At 36.5% G+C, this 21,817-nt stretch overlaps 1 protein-coding gene across 1 annotated transcript in view; it reads left to right on the forward strand.

Moving 5' to 3' along the window:
• nphp4 (nephronophthisis 4) overlaps nt 1-21,817 on the forward strand; it is a 268,868-nt gene that overhangs the window by 188,487 nt on the left and 58,564 nt on the right. The window contains exons 11-14 of the mRNA XM_079826906.1: nt 1,343-1,398; nt 8,886-9,020; nt 11,391-11,539; nt 16,675-16,866. Coding sequence (XP_079683032.1) covers nt 1,343-1,398; nt 8,886-9,020; nt 11,391-11,539; nt 16,675-16,866 — 532 coding nt within the window. The remainder of the gene's footprint in view (nt 1-1,342; nt 1,399-8,885; nt 9,021-11,390; nt 11,540-16,674; nt 16,867-21,817) is intronic.

Below are 21,817 nucleotides of genomic sequence, written 5' to 3' on the forward strand. Positions count from 1 at the left end.
TCTTGGTCTCGACTTTCTTTGGTCTCGGTTTAGGTGGACTTAACTACAACACTAGCACTTGGATCATGTATCTTTCCCGCAGCAGCTCACTCTGTTTCCTCCACTATTTTTCGATGCATTTTGTCCATAGAAATGCATTATTCAGTGCTGTAATTTGGCGTGACTGGTGGACGTTTTCCGTGCACAGAGGCCAGACCCGACTAATTGATAAAGAGAATCGATGTCAATGATTTTCATTATTGATCATTATCGATTTTATCAATTAGTTGTTGCAGCCCTAAATATTTAATCTGGCTATCACCAGACCAAGCTCAATTTAAGATTGAACATTTGTCTGGGGAGTCTGCCTACTGCACAAGAGGCGTGTTAAACAAGCATAAATTAAATGACTCTGTACGCAATTGGATAGCCCTTCAACCAATCAGACCATAAGAGGCATGATAAACGAGCATAATTCAAATGACCCTGTATGCAATTGGATAGTCCTTCAACCAATCAGACCACAAGAGGCATGATAAACGAGCATAATTCAAATGACCCTGTATGCAATTGGATAGTCCTTCAACCAATCAGACCACAAGAGGTGTGATAACCGGGCAACCACCCATCGCTTCTCTAACTGTCATCGTGTTAAACCCGCCAATAGCGCGCCAGGTAGATAAGCCAGTCTGTGATTGGTTCCTGCAAAAGTGTAACAGTAGAAGTAGAAATTAGAAATGAATGTACATGTTTCCAGACTGAGTTGCAGGGCGAAATCAAATCGCCGGCAGATCAGGCTGGGTTTACCCAGTCTACTAAATATTTTCATGTTTTTGAGTTTACATTTTTAAAATAGGCATGAAACGGAAGTTGCAATAGTGAAACAGCTTCTCGAACAAGAAAAAATGTAGGGTGGGATTTGATTTTGTCATCGGGATATGATTGGATTGTTGTGGTTTGCTATTGCTGTGATGTCATTTGAGTGACAGGTTGTCCCACCCTCATTCCAGTAAATAAGTCATCAGGAAAGAGATGTCGTTGCAAGAGGGAGGGGAAGTTACTTTGATTAAAGATTATGAGGGCACGTTATGATGTGCACGAAGAAATCATTTATAATAAATAAAAAAATGTATATCCCCCCAAAAAATATTGGATTTCCGGTTGACTTTAACTTTGAATCATTTAACAATATATAGCTATTGCCATTTGAGTTATCAAGCAATAACTCAACTCAACGTGACATTATTTAACAATTTGAAACCTGTTGTGAAGAAGATATTTCGGTTTATGCAAATATAAACAACTGAGGAGTAAGTGAGTGTTTGAAGTGTTCTAATTTTTATTTTATTTACTTGACTTTCAGATGAACGTGTCTTGGAGCCGGCGGCTTCGACGCTGAGGTCTTCACGTGGCCCAGCGGTAAGTCACTTGAAATCATCACACGCTGAAATTCTCCTGTTCTCTCCCAGGGTGCAGTATGCTTCTGTGTCACCAGAATGGCATCAGTTTTAGAACAAACTCTGCTGTACACCAACTGTGATTTTGTAACGTCTCTGAGAAACTGCGCTGGATTGAATCAGAGCGGCCTTATTGCCGGGTTCTGCTGACCCAAGCACATGGGCACTGGTTTTTGGGAGTTACGGCAACATTGCACCATGAAAGCTTGAGAGGTGTTAGGGAGGGTTTGCAACCTGAAGACATAGGTATTGAAGGCCAGGATGGACAGTGTAAAAACACCTCTATGCTTCAGATAGCACAATGTCTTCACTTTTTTCGCTTTCCTCAGACATTCAAGAGGTTCACGACCCCTGTTCAACTTCTGATCTATGAGGTGTACAACATTTTTTATTAGATTTTATTTAGCTTTAATTTGGTGCGATTCGATTTGATTCCAGTTTGATTTGGTTTAGTGCAGTGCAATTGAAATAAATTTGATTTGATTCCATTCCAATTTGATTTGATTCAGTTTAATGTGATTTGGATTTGATTTTGATTTGATTCAGATCGATTCCGTTTTGATTTGATTCAATTAAAATTCGCTTTGATTTTATTCAATGTGATTCAATTTGATTCAGTTATGATTTGAACATTTTGGAATTGGGGTACTCTGGCTGCACTGTATTTTTTTGATCCACTAAAAAGGTCCAGCTCATCTTTTTCTTTTGTAAATTGAATTACTCTGTTTTTGTTTTTGCATGCAATCCAATACAAAGATGATTCTTGCCATAATTTTCCAGAACAGTCTATTTTTGTATCACAGCCAATTCAGACTGCAAACTTGCATTAGTTTGACCAAAGTGCTTCACAAGTAGAAACATTTATAAATAGTAAAGTGACAAGACTACATACACATGCTAACAAAAGATTTTACTGCTCAATAATTTATTTTTTAAAGATCTCCACTGATGGGCCAAGTTACAACAGAGTGAAAAGTGTGTTTACTGTTAGACAAAATACTGTGTAAATGCTGTCTGGGTTTTTATTTGCACTTTAATACCTGTATAAACTCCCTCCATTTTCAGATGGTGTATTGAAGTGTCTCTGTCCGTAAAAAACGATTTTGTTGGCTCGCAAACAGAAATATGTTGGATCCAAATTGCTCTGGTTTTTTCTCCCTTCAGTAAAGCCTGATTTAACACTTCAGCAAAACAAAAGACAACAAAGCAGATGCTGTCAGACCTTAAAGACCCTTTAAAATATCCAGTGACACTTCCTGGGCTCCACAGCACAGAAGGATGGATCTGGTCTGCATCGATTTTGGTACGGCACTAATTTAGAGGGACACCAATTTGGAAAGGTTGATTCAAGTGCATTTTACCAGCGACCCTGCTGCCTGTGTTTGTTCTATAAAGCCCGAGTCTCTCACTTGGTCTGAAAAGGCTGTCAGGGCTGTGGCACATCTCCCTGATTGATGGGCTGCCCTGTCTCGTTCTCAAATTTTCTCTCTCTCACACATGGATTCAGAGTGGCATGCACAGACTGGTTTAGTCTTTCTGTATCTAAAAAGGAAAGATAATAGATCAGTTCTTATAGCAGTGTTTATTGTCTGATATCAACCACACATTTAATGTGATGCGTGTTATTTTAAATGAATACACACCTGTTCCATAACCTAGTGTGCTTCCTTGCTCACTAGGCATTTTAAGGCATTATACATGCGCACCCAAAGTCAAGGCTATTTTTGGAAAAAATCTAAGCCAACGTCAAGTTTGTGAATAATGCTATTTTGATTATACGCATTCTCATAATTCAGTCAATACTGAAAAGTGCATAGATTATTATAATATAATATAATATAATATAATATAATATATTATATTATATTATATAATTATATTATATTCAGTCAATACTGAAAGGTGCATTGATTATTATATGAATTATTTAAATTAAATTATGCTAAATAAAAATATGTACTTTATAGTATATTGTAAAGTATCATATAAATAGTAAATAATATAATTATAATAAATATACAATAAAAATAAATTAAAAAATAAATTAATAAAAACATTTTACTTTTTTTAAAAAAATGTGTGCTATGTTTATTTATGCTTATTAAACTATTGCATCCAGTAATGTCATCTGTATTACAATCAGCTATGAGTCAAGTTGGTATGAAATAAAATTTTCATGAATTTTCTCTTTAGAATTTCCTTTATAGAGAGATCCGCCCACTACCATGGAACATATCAAGTCCCCTCACACTTTTAAATGACTTTTATATAGTGGTTGGTGATATGACCAAAATCTTATATTACGATATATGTAATTTTTATTTCACAATATGTCACAATATACTTATTTTTATTTAAAGTTGAGTAGTGAGAGATTTTCTCTTTTTTGTTTGATTTGCATTAATAACAACAGCAGGTACATTTGGATGCTGTCACTTTAAGACTGACTGCACGGATCCGATATACTTGTGCGTTATCTTTCTCATCTGTTTACGTTCACTTAAGACTTAAATGACTGCGTTTAGTTGCAAAGCCATGGTCACTTTGACACATAAGTATATGTATTTAACCGTTCAAGCCCAATTAGTTGTCAAAAAACACTCAGTTCAGTTGCACAGCAACGTGACGAGAGCATAACCGCGATAGAGACGATAGTCCAAAATCTCTACTGGTTAATCATGTCTACCGGTATATCGGCCGCCCCTATATGTGTTTATCTACATATTTGTATTTTAATATTTTTTGGCTTCAAAACAGTTTTTAATGTTGTGATTTATCTTGGGACTGGCTTATTTGGTCGATAGCTTAGATCTCTCTATATTGATATTTTAGAAATCCCCATAGAGACAATGAATGGGAAAAATACTGGAACCAAAGCTGAAAAAGTAGGCAATAACTATTCTGCTCTATTAATGTTCATGGTTTCGAAATAAAACCTTCAACAAGCACATTTAGATGTGATGTTCGGGTGTACAGTACCTTGATGCATTTTTGACTGTGCTCTAATGCACAAGTCCTGAATAATGCCATCCAGCGATTCACCGCACATCCCATATACTTTATTTCAGAGTTAGTGAGTTAAAATATTTGCTTTAGATGCATGCACTCACCCTCTATTTATAGTTAAAGCTTTTTAAAGGGCCTTTGCCTCTCTCTATCTGTTTCTCTCTCTCTCTCTCTCTCTCTCTCTCTCTCTCTCTCTCTCTCTCTCTTTCAGACACCACTATGCCTCCTATTGATTTTATGTTTTTTAGTATGCATGAAAGTGAGTGTATGTCAAACAAGAGCTGGCTTTGTGAATATCGACGCGCATGATTTTTATTCTGGCCTTGTGCCTTTTCTGTTGGCATTGTGTCTGTCAGTAGTTCTGCCATCCTGGAATGTCTGTCTTTCCTCTCCCTCTGTTTTCTTACTTCTCTTTTCATAGTGATGGGTGTAATAATTAATTGTCATTGTGGTGAGAGTCATTTGTTTTTGTCTCTGCTGTCGGTTGAGGATCACAAATAGTGTTGATCTTCATCAGGGCAGCACAACAGTGAACGCGTAGAACATTTGGGGTAAAATATAATATTCTAAAATATAATAATTTACTTAGCCCTGAATTGGCCAATTTTCCTTTGTTTTGTGATTTGTATTAATTAAAAAAATGTATTTGTCATTGTAATCAGTTCCATTATGAACATTTATTTCTTTATATAACAGATGCTCTTATTCAAAGTGATGTACAATGCAACGCAAGTGACCAAAAGAGACAGTAACATGAGAAGTGCTGCATTACAAGGTTTCAAGGGGTTCAATTGAAAATCCGTGGTCTAAATTCATACACTCTGTGGTCTGCTGATCAGTCAGTGCTGGGCACAGTTAGTTTCAGCTGATCGGGGCTCACTGTAGTCATGCGTTTAGGCATTATCGAGGTCAGTGAGTCATGAATTTATGCTGTATTGGGGTCAGTGGAGAAATGCTTTTAGGCTGTACTGGCTGTCTGTGATTTAGGCTGTATCGGAGGCAGTTGAGTCATGAGTTTAACACCACTGACCCCGTCACAGTCGTCCAGTCCTGTTCTATACAGATCACATCACACAGCCTGTGAATCCATCAGCCATTCTTAAGGGCAGAGAAGTGCTTTACATCAGCAGCTGATGCAAAATAAAGTCTGTACAGATCTCTGAGCATTAGCACTACAGGAAGACTTTTAAACAGTAATATCTGACTAAATCTGATTAAAAGCGGTACAGTTACATCACCATAGCCTTAATGTCTTCATAAGTATCAGAGAGCTTTTTATAATTCCTATATGAAATCTCATTGCCAGCTGGAATCAGTATGATTTGTAATGAGTATAATTTATAAATCTGTTGTCAGCAAAAAGCACTATGTTTTAACATTTGAATGCAAAGAAATTAAGATGCGATCAATTAGAGCTGCACGATTAATCGTTAAAAGATCACAACCTCGATTCAAACACTCGCGCGATCTCATTCTTAAATGACAAAGGTTCAGCTCTGTCTATTAAACCTTTGCCAAAATCACAGCGGAACATTCAAATCTGCATTGGTGCTGCCACTGACCCAGAGAAAGCCGTTATTGGGCCCTATCATACAGGTGCAAGTGTTTTTTGCTAGCCCGACGCAGTTATCATTTTCACGTCCTGTGCCACGTTGTTTAAATAGCAAATTCACTTGCGCCCAAAAAAGTAAAAGGCCATATCATTTTTTTTATATTTAAAGAGCGTGTTAGTAATATGCGCATATAGGTGGGTCCACAACGCGCATACACTTTGCTTATTACACACACAGGGACACGCAACACAAACATTTTTAAATATGAAAAATAAAAGGCTTCCTCTCTGGAGAAGCGTCTTCCCGATCACAAATTCCGCCATGTAAATAGCAAATCCGGCATGGCGCAAGTGTAATTGGCCTTTAAAGGGAATGGGAGATGAGACTCTGATTGGTTTATTGCACATTATGCCCAAAACACACCCAGTACTCCTTAAGAGAATAGGGACAACCCTTTTAGACCATGCGTCGGGTGACCATTGGGCTTGACCATTTTATTTTTTTTGTCGTTAAACTAGCAAAAGTGGATTCAGACACACGTGCACCTGTGCCATGCGCTTAGATTTAAAATAGGGCCCTATATGTATAGGTATGAAACGGTTTCACATACAGTCTTTTCAACCACACAGTATCATTATTTCTGGTACAAATATTGAAATGATCACAGAAACTGATAAAAGGTTTAGATTAAAAGCAAATCCTTTTGAAAGTAACTTGGCGCTTCAAATAACAATTATATCAATTACATCATTGTCATTGAATGATTCATTCAAGAGATTCATTCAAAAACGCTGATTCATCCAGTAATAAAGAAAGTATTATAGTCATTGAATCAGTCATTCAAATTGATTTAAAGGGGTGATGAATTGAGAAATAAATTTTCCCTTGAGCTTTTGATGTATAAAAGGTCATGGTAATATAAGAATATCCTGTAAGTTTCAGAGCTGAACACTTCCTTGTTAGTCAAAGAAAAGCTTTTATTGACACCAGACCCAGCAAACGCTCGATCTCATAATATGCCAGGCTCTTACGTCAGAGTGTAGTGAAGCACCGCCTCAACAGAAGAAGAACAATGCCTGATTCTGTAGCCCCGCCCACGACTCGTGCCACTAACAAAACACAGGCCTACATGGAGCTAAACTGGATAGAATTTCTAAACATACTGCATTAGCTTCATTCGGATTCCAATATTATGAATGCATGGATTAACTTTATTTGTAATAAATATCCAGCTCACGTGGGGGAAGACATTGCGCGTCTGTTCTTTCATTTCACTGGATTTGTTTGTAAACAAGAGACTGGATTTGCAGACAGGATTAGATTAACCACACTTATGTGAGTAAAAATGTTTTTTAAAATGTGATAGTATTGCATTGTCACAGATCGTTTGATATCTATTGATTATGTGTATGTGTCTGAACATTAGCACACTGTCACAGGCTGAAGAATCCTATATTTGTGGTGTTGTTGGTTCATTGCGAATCGAGAACAGACTCGGACATGTAACGTTATGGACTAGAGCTCGCAAAGCCCAATGTCCCGGGGCTATGTGTTTTTCAGACAGGCTACCAAAACTCTTAAAAAAATCTTAAATAGTGAAATAACATTCCTTTCTTGATGTGCGTTCACTCTCTTGACTTGATATTTGAAGGAAAAATCTCACGGTTCACGCTTATATCCACCGATCGGGCCGGCCAAGTAATACAAAAATAACATTCCAATCAATCGCGGGTGGATGAGAGATAAATCATTGTGTTTGTTTGATAAAGATATTTTGGCACGTCCATCAAAAACCCAGAGTTTCTTGAGAGAGAGCCTCAAAACCAGGGTAGAAAATAGCCTATTACTTATTCATTATGATGTTTTTGAATGTAAAAACCATGCGATCGTTATAAGTTGACCTCAGACAACAGTATAATTTTTTTTTTTAAAAGCCAGTTCTTGACACCTTTAAAAAAAATTATTCATTTAAATGAACAAAACATTTTAAATGGACTGCAGCAATTCACATTTTGTCAGAAACTCTTTTGTACGTTACATGTTATTTTGTTTAGTTGTCTTTTGACTGTTCAGAATCATGGGAGAATTGTTATCTCTATTTGAAACCAAAAAAGAATCGTGCAGCTTTATGATACATTTTAGTTTAATTTGACTGTTTGTCTGTAAAAAAGTTTTTTTTTAAACACTCATTTTTTAATACAGTAGTATTATAATAATAGTAATATATTTCTTTATTGGTTATTTTTACAGTTTGATAAAATACAATATTTTTGTTATTATGATATTAAATATAATTATATATAATATAATTAATTAAATAATAATACTAATAATTATTATTATTAGAATAATATTTAATGAGTTCAATAAAACAACAGTGTGGATGTTTAAGAAACGGTTTAAAATGTTTTAAAACCCCAATTTAAAGCTGATATTACAAAAAAAATACACTGGAAAAAATGCATATGAAAAATCTGATTTTTTGTTCATAATAAAGTGAGAATCTTAAAGATGCAAAAATTGATGACTGTGCCAGAAAACATTCATGCAAGTTTATAATGTTACTTTTGTTATTTTGACTACAATAGAGACTCAAATTAGGAGCATGAGGCAAACAGGAACGGTGTAATGCTCACAGTGAGGAAAGAGAAATTAGGGCTTGTATGAAAATATGTGCGTAGCAGCAACCAAAGCTGGATCTGTCACATTTATACCTAAACAGCTTTCTAATTTCATCCTGCTTTTGTGATGGCTGGATGTTGACATTATGTAGATGCCAGCTGCGGGGGACTGCCACACCGGCAGATGCTTTTGCCCGTTGTTTCGTGCGATAGATATGTATTCGTTTTTACATTCTTTTTTCCTCTTTTTTTCTGGTTCTGTTCTTCAGCTGTCTCTCTCTCAGCTGGTTGCGACTTCCCGCTACCCGACCATGAGCCACACGGTGGGGTCTCCATGGCAACAACAGCTCCCCTCTCTGCTCTCTCCCTCCCCGATGGCATCGGCCCACCAGCTGTCACATGTCGTAAGTTTTCCACCCACATATGCACACACACACACACACTCAAACGAATACAAAAATGTATATATGCTCTTTAAAACAAAGCACAGAGGTACATTCATGCAAAGGAATAAAACACCTACACTCAAAACATATGTGGCATATCAGCTTTAAAGAAAAACACACATACATAACCTCAGTAAACACACCTATACACCACAAAATCCACACAAACTTGTTGAGAGCAGCAGGAATTTCATACTAAAATGTTTTTATTTTATTTTATGCTTCAGCTGCAATTGTTCTCTACCATTTTGCAGATTAATAATTAGCTGCTTCATGTTCATGTCAGGTTTAGTGGGTATATGTCACTAAATTGTAAAATATGATACATGATTAATATAATTAGTATTTAGTGTGACATGACAACAATCAATCATGACATCAGCATATTAGAATGATTTCTGAACGGAATCATTCTAATATGCTGATGTGGGGATTCAGTGTTTATAAATGTTGACAACAGTTGTGCTGCTTAATATTTTTGTGATGCATCTTTTTCCCTGCAACATTTTATGCACTGTAAGACTTTTTCACCATCGGGCCGAATGTTTATTGTTGTGAAATTGTACCTAAGGTGTTATGAAATAAGGATTAGACTGTACATTTCCCCGATAATGTAGAAGCTGGCGACAATGTGATACTGCTTTTTCTAGGTAAACAATGGATTGAGTGAAAGAAAATGTATACAGATAATCTTATATGAATTTGAATGTGTAAACTAGTGTAATCTACCTCGCTGTGTAAAAATATACTGTATTTGATGTATCAACGCATAATTACAGATGTTCCACAGCAACGTTAGCTAACCGCGCCGAAAAATCTGGGCTGAGAACAGTTTGTAATGCTAATGTGCTTGTGTTATTTTAATGGAAGTACAGTGTGGTTAGATACAGCCTGTATAGAGTGGGAGCATATCACACATTTTGCACGAGGATATCCACAGATATTATGTTAATCATGTGTGGGAGCATGTATGTTTATGATGTTGCCTGTAGTCATGCGGTGCATTTAACTATATGATGCTTTGTTACCTCCTCCACAGTTGTTCAAGGCTGTTTGTGCCACACATGGGGTATTCTGACAGAGATTAGGGAGGAAATTATGCTCAACTTCCTGCATGCTAGTCAAATAATTTCTGGGTAAAGGATTGTGGGTGATTTTTGTCATGGTGTTAACATATTCCCTGTGCAGTTTTAATGAATCTCCTCTTCCTATCTTCAAGCTATACTTTCAAATCCTTTTCTGCTTCAGATGGAGAGATTTATAAATATCGGTCTGTTTTGGACAAAGTGTTGTGAACATCCTGTGCTGTATACCGTTTTTAGAACAATGCAGAATGTTGAAATTCACTTGCAATTTGCCTGAATTGCGGCGACTGTTTTTAAGACTGCTTGTGTGTGTGTGTGTGTGTGTGTGTGTGTGTGTGTGTGTGTGTGTGTGTGTGTGTGTGTGTGTGTGTGTGTGTGTGTGTGTGTGTGTGTGTGTGTGTGTGTGTGTGTGTGTGTGTGTGTGTGTGTGTGTTAGCTAAAGCTAAAAAGCTAAAGTTTGCCAGCAAAGAACAAGGTAATAAATTAATATAATATACAGTGCACTGCTGTTTAAAAGTCTGGAGTCTCTATTGCTCACCAAGGCTGCATTTTTTTTATCAAAAATAAAGTACAAATAGTATTATTGTGAGATTATTAATGCAATTTAAAGTAACAGCTTCTTCGATTTTGAAATATTTAGAAATGTAATTTATTCTTGTGATGGCAACGCTGAATTTTTTAGGGATAACCTGTGTACCTTGATTCCCAGAAGTTGTGTAAAGCTAGCCAATCCGATTAAAGCTTGCCTGATCGAGGAACATACTTGCCAATTTTTCAGCAATATAAATCAGATGGTCAATGAACAGATTGCCGGTGGCCCGTGGGTGTGTTGCCTGATGCTAGGTAAGGAGAATAGAAAACGCCGTGAAGAGTTGTGTCTTCAGGCATCTTATAAAGAACTTGAAGGTCTTGTAGAGTGTTTGGCTGTTAGAGTTTCTGTTGGCTGTGGTGTGTCTTTTTTTGTGTGTGTGTGTGTGAAAGATTCCGATACTAAATGGTCCTGACAGAGCTCATCTCTGAACTGATGACCTCTTTGTTGTTTTAGAAGGTTGTTTTAGATTTGCTGATGAAATATTCTCAGTATGTTTCAGAAGAGAGAGAGAGACTTGTGAGCCAAAACTTCATCAAAGCCTCTGGGGATTTCTTTTGCAGGATCTGCTCCTTAATTTCAGTCCAAAATGACTTCTGAATTTGTCTGTTCTTCTCTCTTTCCACGTATGCGGGTTGATTTCAATTGAATCAGGAGCGTCCAGTTGCCAGCAGCATAGCTCACCTGGAGCTGAGTGTGCAGGAGAGAGAGGGAGACAGAAGTGAAGAAGAGGATGAGATGCGGGAGCTGACCTTCACCCCAGTGCACGCCCCTGTCATCACCCTGGGAACACACACTGCTGGGTGAGAACCATACAGACACACTAACAAATAAATCAGCTGTACAGGAGCCATATTCTTCACTCAAGTAAATGGACTGCATTTGCTTCTGTACCTTTTTAATACTTTAGTATATGTCAACTCGATATATGAGTATATCTATCAACAAAAAAATTCCATAATTAGCAGTCATAATTACTGTCTGTTTACAGTATACACACACACACACACACACACACACACACACACACACACACACACACACACACACACACACACACACTTTCAACAATTCAATTAAAAAAAATTCAACATTTATTAGGCTTTAAAAAATAACTATTCATTTAAGTGAACTTAAAACAATCTTCACATAAACCCATTATAAAAAATGTCATATTTACCGGTGGCCTTCCTACCTATTAGACATATACAGAAATTGTTACCAAACACCTTTCTTAACTGCATAAATTATACATTAAATATAGATTCATCATTATTAAAGCTTCGATTTTCTCTGTTACCTTTGTTGTTTGATTAACATTACTGACAGACATCACAGCAATTGGTTTATTAGGCTTCTGTCACTTTAAGATCTCCCACTGCCAAACATGACGCGGATCTGACGGGCTGTCACTCGCATTTCATTTTCTCACAACACTTTAAGTTCATTTAAGACATTATTTAACTTGTTTAGACTGCTCCTATGAGAATACTTGTCCAAACGGGTATTTTGGCATAATTCTGTTGTTTGTTCAAGAGCGAAAGAGAATGCGATTCTGGTGCATTGTGTGTGTGTGCGATACTGGCTCACGTCTTTCTGTGCGTTGTGTGTGTGTGTGTGTGTGTGTCACACAAACAGGACATTCACAAGACAGCGAATTCTCATTTGTCTTGGTTTAAAAGCATTTGCATGAATAAGAGCATGATCATATAATGTAACGCTTGCCAAATGATGGTAGAAAAATGGAGGCTGCGTTAATTTCGTTAAATAGTTTTAATGCATTGAACTGAAAAAAATTTAAATGAACAGCACTAATATACTGTATATATATATACTGTGAACAGACTTCACACATATTGTGCTAATTATGGCAGTATGGCAGCCAGTTATGGCATTAGTATGGCACGTTTTAGTATATATATATATGAAAACTGAAAACTGAAATATATATATATGAAAGCTGAAACTGTGATTTGAGATGGTCATTTAAAATCTCAAGGAGTACAGAGTTGTCATTCAGGAGACGTTCGGTGTCACAATCATCAACTAATTCTGACCAAAGACAGTTGACAGGCCAGCATTATCTACATCTGGCCCAGCAGATTCACAGTGCACAGGGGACCAATGTGTCACCTAAAGCCTTATTTAAAATTAGAGCTCTAATTTGAGTCAGTTGTCGTATCTGATTGAGACCTTTAAAATTAAAATTGAAGTCTGAATACTAAACCACGTGGAATGAATTAAGTTCTTTCAGTAGGACTGGAGGTGAATTAAAAAAAACCCAAATGTTCTATGTGAGGGACTTTAATTGGTTAGATTTGTATGTATGTGTTTTCTGAAGAGCTCAGACTATCACAGACAAGGACAGAAGTGCTTGATTTCCCTGGGATATTATGATAAAACATTTACATAATAACAAAATCTCTTGTCTCTTATTCATGCCGTTTTAAATGAGTTGCTTGTTATGAGTACAAATCCCACTGGTCTGTCATTACGAGAAACCAATAGTCCAATAGAAACCAGTTAGACTATCCAGATAATTTGGTTTTAAAAGACATTTAGACACAATAATAATAATAATAATAATAAAACATTATTAATATTTTTTTTTAGTGATTTAAATGTATTGTAAAATGTATTTTTGTAATGTTTATTTAGTAATTTTGTCTACCACAATCATGTTTTTGAATTACCTTCATTTAGCAAATATTGATAGTACTATTTAACCGTGATTTGTTTTAATTACTTAATCAGCGTATCATGCAATTAATTAAATATTTTAACTGATTATTTATTAGAAATGCATATGAATTAAGTTAAAGAAATAATTACCAAAACAGATGACTATGTCTCTTTCAATCTTTATCTTTCTTCATGTCTCTCTCCCTCTTTATCTTTCTTTTATTTTTAATCTTTTTTTTTAAATTTGAGGGTCGTGTTAAAAATATATATTGGGTCAGAAGAGTGTGAAAATAATAAGCAAGGATTATTAATGTGTAATTCAGCAGAAAATTACACGATCCATAGGTAATATTATATTCTTCTTTGATTGTGGCAATTAAAAGCCTCCGGTATAAGTGTAGGCCTAATTACTGTGTCTTCTAATTAGTTTTGAGTCACTGGAAGAACATATTAAAGTCCTGCTGTCGTTACCCTCGCATATATTTTTCGCTCTTCTGTAATGTTGGAAAAGCTCTCGTTAGGGGTTCCTAAATATAATTTCTATATAAGCAGCATCAGTAGAGGGGAAATATTTTTTACTGTGAGCCATATTGCTCGTAGGGATTACATGCTGTGTTTACAGGGATGGCAAATGTTCTATGCTTATTTGAATGTTTATGTGTTTTATGTGTATGTATGTATTGTTTGTGTGTGTGTGTGTGTGTGTGTGTGTGTGTGTGTGTGTGTGTGTGTGTGTGTGTGTGTGTGTGTGTGTGTGTGTGTGTGTGTGTGTGTGTGTGTGTGTGTGTGTGTGTGTGTGTGTGTGTGTGTGTGTGTGTGTGTGTGTGTGTGTGTGTGTGTGTGTGTGTGTGTGTGTGTGTGTGTGTGTACACATGAGGAAGTATGTTGATGCAAATTGCAAAGGAAGGCAAGGTTTTTGATTAAAAATCAAGACTGTTACAGTTTATGATGGATTGAGGTTATATTATATTTCGTATTGGCTGTACAGGTCTTACTATTATTATTTTACTCCTTCTTCCGCTCATGAGTCTATGGCAGCTCATAGAACCGCTTATGAAATTTGGCAGACAGACAGTCTAAAATGTCACCATATTAAATTTGGAGTCTCTAACTCAATTCCTCTAGTGCCACCAACTGTCCAAAGTTGCACTTATGTTCGTGCTAATAACTTTTAAACCATAAGGGCTAGAAACAAAATATTTTTTTCATCCGATTCCTTAGCTCAAGACTGTTCAGTAGTGCCAATTTTCCCACCAAATTTACCTGCCAAAAAAAATACTTTTTCGAACTCCTCTTAGACGGTTTATCCGATTTGTACGAAAATTGAATCAGATCATCATCAGACAATGGCAACAAAAAGTTATGGAATTCAAGTCAATTACATTAAACTGTTTTTGAATAACGCGCGAACAAACTTTACATAGCGCTTGCAAAAAATAGACATAAGGCTTCATCTCTGCAACGCTTGATCATATTCTGACCAAAGTTAGTACATATCATCACAAGATTGACATCAGGCTACATGCTGCATTTCAACGCAGTGGCACCCACTGGTCCGTAGATATGAAAAATATTTTTGCTTACAACTTCTGAACTGTTTGCCCTAAAATCATTATCGTTAGATTCGGGGAGGCATGCCGAGTGGAATGATATCCAATTTTTCCATATCGGCTGTATTTTATGAACTAATTAGCATTTCCTGAATGAGCCTGAGAAGTTTTGAACCAGCGCCACCTAGTGGTAAACGCAAATATTCATATGCTTATAACTTATTCTTGTCGAGTCCAACAATACCAAACATGCTAGGTTTTGCCTTATGGTTAGTGCAATGCTGGGTGTTTCTCAAATGGAAGGCTGCATCCTGCGAAGGCTGCATCACCTTTGTTTTTCGCGTCCTTCATCCTGCCTGTTTTGTAGGATGAATCGGATGTATCCTTCGCGGCCTTAAATCACCCACAATCCTTTGTGAACATTCCAATTCATGACGGAAAATGAGTTGTTACTGAGCTTGTCTGAGTTTATTATGAAATGTAAGACAAAAATAATGTTTTCAGACATGAAAGCATAGATGTTATCTTTTGTTTTGCTGTGCGCACTTACTAGACTGTCTCATTCTAGTGTTTAATTGCTGAGGAGGACACTAGCCTACAAGCCCTAGAAGGACTGGACTAGGAAGGACGCAGTCTCGGTAGGATGCATCCTTCTGTTTGAGAAACACCCGGTGTGATTTAGCACTTCAACAACTTTCGCAAAATATCTTTGAAACCGTTAGTCCGATCAAGACAAAATCACCATAGGAAAATCAGAATCTTAGTGTGTAGACTATATATGTCAATGGACAAATGTCAAAATTGTTATAGTAAGTGGCAAAAAAATGCAATCAAATCGTAAATGTATCATAAATGCATCATAAATACAAATGTCAAAACAAAATTAGATATTTTCACCAAATTTGACGCGCTTATATATGGGGGCACTCTGAGGACACACAAAAAGTGGTGGGACTGTGCCACTTGGTGGCCCTCTATACAACTCAATGTATTTGTGTGTTTTTAACCTTTTTGCTTAAAACTGGCTCCAAATATCTTTACTTTCCAGTTGGTCTGCTGCTAGCTTCCTTGTTTGCCCCGATAATTGCTGCTTGCAGCTATATTTTTATTTGCTGTTTTTATTTGCTTTTTCCTGCAATTTTCTTTCTATGTGTAATGGGACATATTTCAAATGCTTTGTGCGACAATACAAGTCTTTCAGGAAAGAAGACGTTTCTGAAGACTTTAAGAAACTGCTTGATGCAAGCCTCTCAAAACCATGTATATCATCTCATGTGTGAGATCCCATTTAAGATATCATAGCAGGACATATTACCAGATCACGCCAGAGGATTTCATAGTAGCTCTAACATTTGACATAGATCATGCTGTGGCTAAAAGTTTTTTTTTTTTTACAATGCTGCACATGTGAAATACTGTGAAGAGATACAGTATGTACCTGATAAAGCACAGTCGGCTGCCACATGTGTTGTCTTGACAGCACTTGGCAGCTTCAGGTGTCTGTGCAGGTACATTATTGTGACTAAAGACCTTTGATGCACAAAGACTGAGTAAGGCAGGTGTTCAGTAACGAAATTAAATGCTTGGGTAATTGAATGTACTGGAAAAAGCTACATTATGTAATGCTTAACATATCATTAGTAAATCATTGTGTCTTCTACTGACAGCCAACTTTTAGCTGTGCAAATGGGATTTCTCTATCTCAGCTCCTCCAGGTCGACCTCCCGGAGATCTTTGGCCCAGCTCTTCTCCTCTGGTTTTCCTCAGATCCTGGACCATCAGAACCAGGTGGCTGAGGTTTTGGATCCTTCTGAGCCTGTCAACTTTGACCTCCAAAGAGAAGAAGCAGATCATCTGCAGGCCAACACTCTTATCCTGCAGTTCCTGGCCTTTACCAGGTATGTTTGAATGTCAGGCCATCTTAGCTGCACTGTTGCAGTCTCCTTTTTCTGTACTGCTGGGTTCATCTGTGTACATTAAAATCAGCCTTTTTTTTTTGGTAACACTTTATTTTAATGGGTCGTTGTTACACGTTATACAACGTTATTATAACGTTGTTATACTATAGTAATAACTAATAATTACATACAACTAACCCTAATCCTACCCTAACCCTATAGTAATGACATGTAGTTATTTACTATTACTCAGTATTGTCATTTTTAATTAAACTGTAACAGGTTGACATTAGTGTTTTTTTATTGACTGCATCTTTTAAATAAAAATAAAAGTTTTCACTAAAAAAGTTAGCTGCTTGTTGAAAATATTGTCACCGTTTTCCTCATTGCATTTAATCTTTTTAAATTGTAGACGTGTCCAGACAAATACTGGCAATTAATGTGAATGTAAAACAATTTCTAACATCATCTGCCTGGCATAATGCCATTCATTTAAGTACTCTACTAAATGAAATTGTTTATTTCAGTTGGTAATTTGTGTATTCCAGGAAAAACTATTCAAAGCAATGTTTGGGAAGAAAAGCCAAACATTTTAATGAAAATATATTAAAACTGTATAATAGGATTTTGATGTATATAATATAATATAGCGGTATTTTAATAATTAATTGCAATATGACTTAATCTGCTTTGAAAGATTCACAAGCAGATCTGTTATAGAGCAGTATGTTCTAGTCTACAGCCTTTACGAGCAGTGCTGAAACACTAGCTATTAAACAGGAGATGTCAGGTCCTTTATTTCAATAGTAATGCAGCTCTTCAAGTGCTGGTTCAGGGCCAAGCATCTCTGGCTAACTCCTCTCTGCCTCCAATCAGCCAATGTCCATATATCACGCAATATTGATGCTAACTTGTCCACATAAGAAACGGCGCTTGTCAAGTGTGCTTGTGACAGATTCCGGCACCTCTCTGTTCTCAGATCAGGCATTGATAGATTTAAAGCACACTCTCCCTCTCTTTCTCTTGTATTTTCTCTGCATCTCTCTCACTGTCTTTGTCAGGTTGTTGTATTTTTCAAATGGGAGGAGAAGGTGATGAAATTTCAGCCTTTTAAAGACTTGAGATCCATTTATTAATTTATTATTAGGGCTTTAGGGCAATCAGTTTAACACATTTAATACAATGAAATGTGATAATTGCACAGAAAATAATAATAAATAATTTTTTAGGTATGCATTTATTGTAGGGTTTCCCAAACAGGGGTTTGTGAGTTGATGAAAAGCTAAAAACTAATTATATAATAAAAATTTGAAAATTAAAATAAATAAACAGGGCTGCACAATTAATTGAAATAAAATTTAAATAGTTATGGCTTAATGCCACAATATATATACAGTGAGGAAAATAAGTATTTGAACACCCTGCTATTTTGCAAGTTCTCCCACTTAGAAATCATGGAGGGGTCTGAAATTGTCATCGTAGGTGCATGTCCACTGTGAGAGACATAATCTAAAAAAAAAAAATCCAGAAATCACAATGTATGATTTTTTTAACTATTTATTTGTATGATACAGCTGCAAATAAGTATTTGAACACCTGTCTATCAGCTAGAATGTTGACCCTCAAAGACCTGTTAGTCTGCCTTTAAAATGTCCACCTCCACTCCATTTATTATCCTAAATTAGATGCACCTGTTTGAGGTCGTTAGCTGCATAAAGACACCTGACCACCCCATACAATCAGTAAGAATCCAACTACTAACATGGCCAAGACCAAAGAGCTGTCCAAAGACACTAGAGACAAAATTGTACACCTCCACAAGGCTGGAAAGGGCTTCGGGGAAATTGCCAAGCAACTTGGTGAAAAAAGGTCCACTGTTGGAGCAATCATTAGAAAATGGAAGAAGCTAAACATGACTGTCAATCTCCCTCGGACTGGGGCTCCATGCAAGATCTCACCTCGTGGGGTCTCAATGATCCTAAGAAAGGTGAGAAATCAGCCCAGAACTACACAGGTCAATGACCTGAAAAGAGCTAGGACCACCGTTTCCAAGGTTACTGTTGGTAATACACTAAGACGTCATGGTTTGAAATCATGCATGGCACAGAAGGTTCCCCTGCTTAAACCAGCACATGTCCAGGCCCGTCTTAAGTTTGCCAATGACCATTTGGATGATCCAGAGGAGTCATGGGAGAAAGTCATGTGGTCAGATGAGACCAAAATATAACTTTTTGGTCATAATTGCACTAAACGTGTTTGGAGGAAGAAGAATGATGAGCACCATCCCAAGAACACCATCCCTACTGTGAAGCATGGGGGTGGTAGCATCATACTTTGGGGGTGTTTTTCTGCACATGGGACAGGGCGACTGCACTGTATTAAGGAGAGGATGACTGGGGCCATGTATTGCGAGATTTTGGGGAACAACCTCCTTCCCTCAGTTAGAGCATTGAAGATGGGTCGAGGCTGGGTCTTCCAACATGACAATGACCCGAAGCACACAGCCAGGATAACCAAGGAGTGGCTCTGTAAGAAGCATATCAAGGTTCTGGCGTGGCCTACTCAGTCTCCAGACCTAAACCCAATAGAGAATCTTTGGAGGGAGCTCAAACTCTGTGTTTCTCAGTGACAGGCCAGAAACCTGACTGATCTAGAGAAGATCTGTGTGGAGGAGTGGGCCAAAATCCCTCCTGCAGTGTGTGCAAATCTGGTGAAAAACTACAGGAAACGTTTGACCTCTGTAATTGCAAACAAAGGCTACTGTACCAAATATTAACATTGATTTTCTCAGGTGTTCAAATGCTTATTTGCAGCTGTATCATACAAATAAGTAGTTAAAAAATCATTCATTGTGATTTTTGGAATTTTTATGGAAGATTATGTCTCTCACAGTGGACATGCACCTACGATGACAATTTCAGACCCCTCCATGATTTCTAAGTGGGAGAACTTGCAAAATAGCAGGGTGTTCAAATACTTATTTTCCTCACTGTATATATATATATATATATATATATATATATATATATATATATATATATATATATATATATATATATATATATATATATATATATATATATATATATATATATAATATTATATATATATATATATATATAATATTATATATTCTTTTTTGTATTTTTTTTTTTGTATTTTTTTTTATCAAACTAGTGTTAATTTCGTCTGCTATTTTTTAAAATTTTGTCTGTCGTAGTCCTGTGTCAAATGTGCTTTTTAGTTTTTATCATATTTAGTCAACCTTGTCCTTTTTTTGTTTAGTCAAGTTTTAGTCGACTAGATGTCTGAGCATTTTAGTCTAGTTTTGGTCATGCTGCATTGATAATCCCGATTATTTTGCAAAAAATTATAATCACAAGGATTGTTGTAATTTAAGAAATGTATTTATTGTTGCACTTTAACCTATAAGCACAAATCAAGAGAATGTAGACCCATAAGCATGGTTTATTTTACCTCATCTAGTTTAATGATTTATTATAGCCTATTTATCATATAAGAACAATAAGAAACTTATCAAAAAAAAATAAACAGTGAAATTCCACATTACTTTAATGTTTTTTTATTAAAGGATTAGTTCACCCCAAAATGAAAATTTCCTGATAATTTACTCACCCCCATCTCATCCAAGATGTTAAGAAATTAAGAAATTAATTTTTTAAGAAAACATTCCAGGTTTTTTCATCATATGATGGATTTCAATTGCAACCAAAATGCTGAAGGTCCAAATCAATGCAGTTTCAAAGCACTTCGTTGGGCTTCCGAGGCTCTGCGTGATCCCAGCTGAGGAATAGGGTCTTATCTAGCGAAACCATCGGTCATTTAAAAAAATAAATGAATATACTTTTTAACCTAAATTGCTCATCTTGTGCAGCTCTGTGAGGTGCTTTTGTATTTGTTTTTTGTATTAGTCTTTGCATGAGCGCTTGTAAACAAAGTGGCCGTACTTCTGTCTACGTCTAGCGTGACCTTTCCTACGTGATTACATCATCCTTAGCACCTCGCAGAGCTGCGCAAGATGAACAATGTAGGTTAAAAAGTATATTAATTTTTATTAATTTTTTTTAAAATGGCCGATCGTTTCGCTAGATAAGACCCAATTCCTCATCTGGGATCACACAGAGCCTCTGAAGCCCATCGAAGCACTTTGAAACCGCATTGATTTTGACCTTCAGCATTTTGGTTGCAATTGAAAACCATTATATGATGAAAAATCCTGGAATGTTTTCTTCTGAAAACGTAATTTCTTTTCGACTGAAGAAAGAAAGACATGAACATCTTGGATGAGATGGGGGTGAGTGAATTATCAGGAAGTTTTCATTTTGGGGTGAACTAATCCTTTAAGACAACGGCAAAAAAGACTTTGCATTGTCACACTGAGGTTGTGTAAGTGCAGTTATTCAGCAAACACGACCGCAAATAGTCGAGAGATCCATGCTTGGATTTATTACAGTTCATCACTGAGAAGGTTTGATGGCAGATTTAGTCACACAAACAGCACAAGCTGTTACTGAGTCGTGACAGAACACAGACCCACTGAATGACACTTTAATTTAAGCAGAAAATCTCAAATGCTTGCTGTAATGCAGCTTACTTGTTTATTGGTGTTTTCCAATCATCGCAGAGAGAGAGAGAGAGAGAGAGAGAGAGAGAGAGAGCGCGCTCACATGCGCATGGTTGCCAGATTGCAAACACCGGATATAATGTGTGTTCTTTTGAAAATTATTGAAATTATTGTATTTAAATTATTGAAATCTGACAACCTCAAGTATAAATGCTCGAACGCTCCTCTCTTTCGCCCCGACAAAAACAGAGTGTGATTTTGGTCAAGTTTTTTTTTTTTAAACTACATTTTAGTCTTGTCTTTTTTCGTCAACCATATTGCATGATGATATAGTCACAGTTACGTTTGTGTCATCTCTACTGTACA

Source organism: Gobio gobio (assembly GCF_949357685.1).
Source record: "Gobio gobio genome assembly, chromosome: 10".
NCBI lineage: Eukaryota > Metazoa > Chordata > Actinopteri > Cypriniformes > Gobionidae > Gobio > Gobio gobio.